The 3,612-nt window shown below is 46.0% G+C and overlaps 1 protein-coding gene across 1 annotated transcript in view; it reads right to left on the bottom strand.

Moving 5' to 3' along the window:
- The window catches only part of eps8a (epidermal growth factor receptor pathway substrate 8a), a gene marked incomplete in the record, with an annotated part of 25,068 nt that overhangs the window by 15,353 nt on the left and 6,103 nt on the right, over nt 1–3,612 (bottom strand). The window contains 3 exon segments of the mRNA XM_037981212.1: nt 801–857; nt 931–998; nt 1,422–1,493. Of these exon segments, the coding sequence (XP_037837140.1) occupies nt 801–857; nt 931–998; nt 1,422–1,489 (193 nt within the window).

Below are 3,612 nucleotides of genomic sequence, written 5' to 3'. Positions count from 1 at the left end.
AACGGGCTCATCTGAGGCATTCAGGGACACCCTGTGAAGCTCAGAGCTGAAAACGGGCTCATCTGACGCATTCAGGGACACCCCGTGATGCTCAGAGCTGAAAACGTGCTCATCTGACGCATTCAGGGACACTCTGTGATGCTCAGAGCTGAAAACGGGCTCATCTGACGCATTCAGGGACACTCTGTGATGCTCAGAGCTGAAAACGGGCTCATATGACGCATTCAGGGACACTCTGTAAACCTTGGTTTTCAGACTTTTATGCCCTCAGCTCCTCAAGGTTCCCAACACATGGTGCGTTTGAGGACTGGTGTAAAACAGTTCTTTCAGGTACCATTAAATTCATGTTATTTCCTCTGGATTCTTCTGGATATTAAAAATATAAATTTTCTTGATTTAAATGAACCACCGTCTGGTGGCGGCCATGTTTTTTTTGTCCAGGACAAAGACTGGTGGACGGAACAACTGGACTCTACCAGTGGTTCAGCCTCTGATGCATCAACAGCTGGTCCAAAGACGAACCTGTGGCTCCTTGTTCTTCTTTAAATAAAAAAAATCTCTCACTCAGAAAAAAAACAAGGAGGAAAAAACATGAATTTCACATCAAATGACCCAGCTTTCCACAGGTCCTTAAACGCAGCATCTCGAAACAAACCACACAAACTGGACCCAGTTAAACAAACCCACACAAACCCACACAAACCGGGCCTGGTTAAACAAACCGGGCCCAGTTAAACAAACCCACACAAACCGGGCCTGGTTAAACAAACCGGGCCCGGTTAAAAACAAACCAGGCTCACTTCGACTTTTCTTTTTCTGTTTGGAAGAAGAACGAAGGAAGTAGGACTCCTCGGATCCTGTTGGTCCAAACAAATGAGACATTTTACAGCCCAGAAACGAACAAAGACACGGATCAGAACCAGAACTCACCGTACAGAGCTTTGGCACCGCTCTTGGCTTTGTTTCTGGGAGGTTCAGGAGACGGGGAGTTGTGTCCACTGAAACACACAAACGCATCATCGGTTTAAGTTTCAACTCAACATCCTGGTTCTGTTTGGGTTCTGACTGGCCGACTGATCAGGTCCACATGATGTTCAGACCCAAACCCGGCACCGATCGGACCCTAAGTTCTGATCCACGTTCTTAGTCTTAAAACTGTTCGTTTCAACTGAGTTTAAACGCTCAGATTTCTGCAGCTTCCTGTTCTGGTTTCTGGTTTCTGTTGGGTTTAAAGTCCACTTCAGGTGACCTTTGACCTTCTGCAGACAAACAACCTGATCTCATCAGAACCTTCAGAACCCAGAAAACTAAACAGATTCAGTTTTTGCTCTGAAATCTGAAAAAGAGTCCATCATCATCATCATCATCTGCATCATCATCATCTGCATCATCATCATCATCTCCATCATCATCAGACTCACTTGATGTTTGAGCTGTAGGAGCCGAAGACGCCGGCGCCGCTGAGACCTGCAGGTTCAGATCCGTTCATCCTGCTGCAACACAAACAGACAAGATCAGTCAGAACACCGACCAGAACCGCTCTCACCAGAACCAGAACAAAGTCTTCAGATGGTCCAGGTAGAGCCTTATACTTCAGAGCCCAGAACAGTGTTGTGTTCCAAAGCACGGAGGGGGCTGCATCATGATGTGGGCCAGAGTGGTTCTCCTGTTGTTTCATTCTGACCTGACTGATGAGCTAAAGGCTAGTCCAAATGAAGCAAAGGTCAAAGTGGATCTAACCCTAACCCTGGTTTATAAACCTTCAGTTTCACATGATGCAGTTCTTCACAACAGCTAGCAGCAGTAACAGCTAGCTGTAGCACTTCCTGATTAAGCCGTTTAAAGACAACGATCCACTTCAGTCCTGTCAGAATTGAACCAGTTCTCCAAACTGAAGCAGGTAAGATGTTTCCCAAACTTTATATTTTAATGGTGGGTTGTTTTGCAGCCTCTGCCGTGCTTCAGAACAGGACGCTGCTCTGGTCACATGATCAGTCACATGATCAGTCACATGACTGACTGGAACCCAACTGGACGGGTTTTTATTTGTAAAAAACTTAAATCCTAAAATTCTCTTTAAAATTTCTTTTAGCTCAGTTTTCATCTCAGCTCACTGCAGGCTGGATTTATTCTGATTTACAGGGAACCTGAACGCACCACAAACACCGGTCCTGATCCGACAGACGGATCAGAACCGGTCTCAGATGTTCTGGAACCTGTCCAGCTTTAGATTAAAACTCGGAACACAAAAGAACCTCGGCGCTGATTTACAGCCGGGCTGTGCCTCGGACGCGTGTGATTACTTTTCCCAGGATGAGCCGTCTCCATGACAACCGGACCCTATCAGGGAGAAAATAACCGAACCAGAACAAAAAGTCCAGCTGAGGAGAAAAGCTGTGCTCCAACAGAACCAACAGCTGACGGGTCTGAGGGCTGTTAGTCCACCATCAAGGGTGCTAGTTAGCATGTTAGCATGCTGTAAAATAATGGTTTCTGTAAAACAGCTGAAATATAAAAAGTGAAGAACGTGGGAGGGCTTTAGGCCTCTGGGTGGCGCCGGTCGTCCAAACCGAGGAACTTCAGTCCGTATTTGTGAAAGTTTTCCTAAATAAAGCTGGAGATCCGTGATCTGCCTGACAGACCATAACTTTGGGTTCTTTAAAGCTTCCAAGCACCCCTGCTGTTGGTTTAATGCTGGTTCTGTTTCAGCTTCAGCTTCCAGCTTCCTGTCAGATGTCTAGTGTTTGTTTTAGGGTTTTAAACAGTCGATGGTTCAAAGTTTAACTTCAGAAATCTTTATTCTCCTCTTGGGACAATTTGTCTCACAGCCAGGAGTCGGAGAACCACAAAGCCTTCCTGAAACCCCAGCTGAGGCCTGACGGCTGCAGAACTGCAGGTTTCAGTCCTCAGTCCAGCAGAACCTGAACCTGAACCTGAACCCGGCCAGAACCAACCTGGACTCACCGTGGAGCGGGTGAGCAGAACCTGCTTTCACTGAGCTCTCCTTGTGAAGGTGGGTGAGGTTCTGCAGCTGTTCTCATAAAGTAGAATCCACATTTAACCCACATTAAACTACATTAAACTACATTAAACCCACATTAAACCATATTTACCCACATTAAAGCATCCTCTGATGAGCCTTCTCACAAAGTGAGTCCACGTGCAGGTCAAAGGTCAGTCCGTCTTTAGGAACAGCTCCCAGGTGTTTAGACTGGAGAACCATTTCAAACCACACAACTGAAGAGTCTTCTCTAAAATCAGACACATTTGTCTTTAAAGATCCTGACCTCTGACCTCTGACCCACAGTCAGGGTTATCAGCAAACTTTAAAATCTGATCCGTCGGCTTCCTGTCAGATTCAGAGGAGAATTTAAGATCTTCCTCCTAACATCCAAAGCTCTCAACAACCAAACTCCATCTGATATTAAAGATCTTATTGCTCCATATTTTCCTAACAGAGCTCTCTGCTCTCAGACTGCAGGTTTCCTTGTGGTTCCTAGAGGTTCTAACAGGAGAACAGGAGGCGGAGCTTCCAGTTCTCAGGCTCCTCCCTGAGGCTGACACCCTGTCTGCTTTAAGACTTTCCTTTTTGATAAATCCTATAGTTGGTGT

This window comes from Kryptolebias marmoratus, linkage group LG18, assembly GCF_001649575.2.
Source record: "Kryptolebias marmoratus isolate JLee-2015 linkage group LG18, ASM164957v2, whole genome shotgun sequence".
NCBI classification, from domain to species: domain Eukaryota; kingdom Metazoa; phylum Chordata; class Actinopteri; order Cyprinodontiformes; family Rivulidae; genus Kryptolebias; species Kryptolebias marmoratus.
The sequence above is the reverse complement of the archived record's forward strand: the minus strand, read 5'-3'. Positions and strand labels throughout refer to the sequence as shown.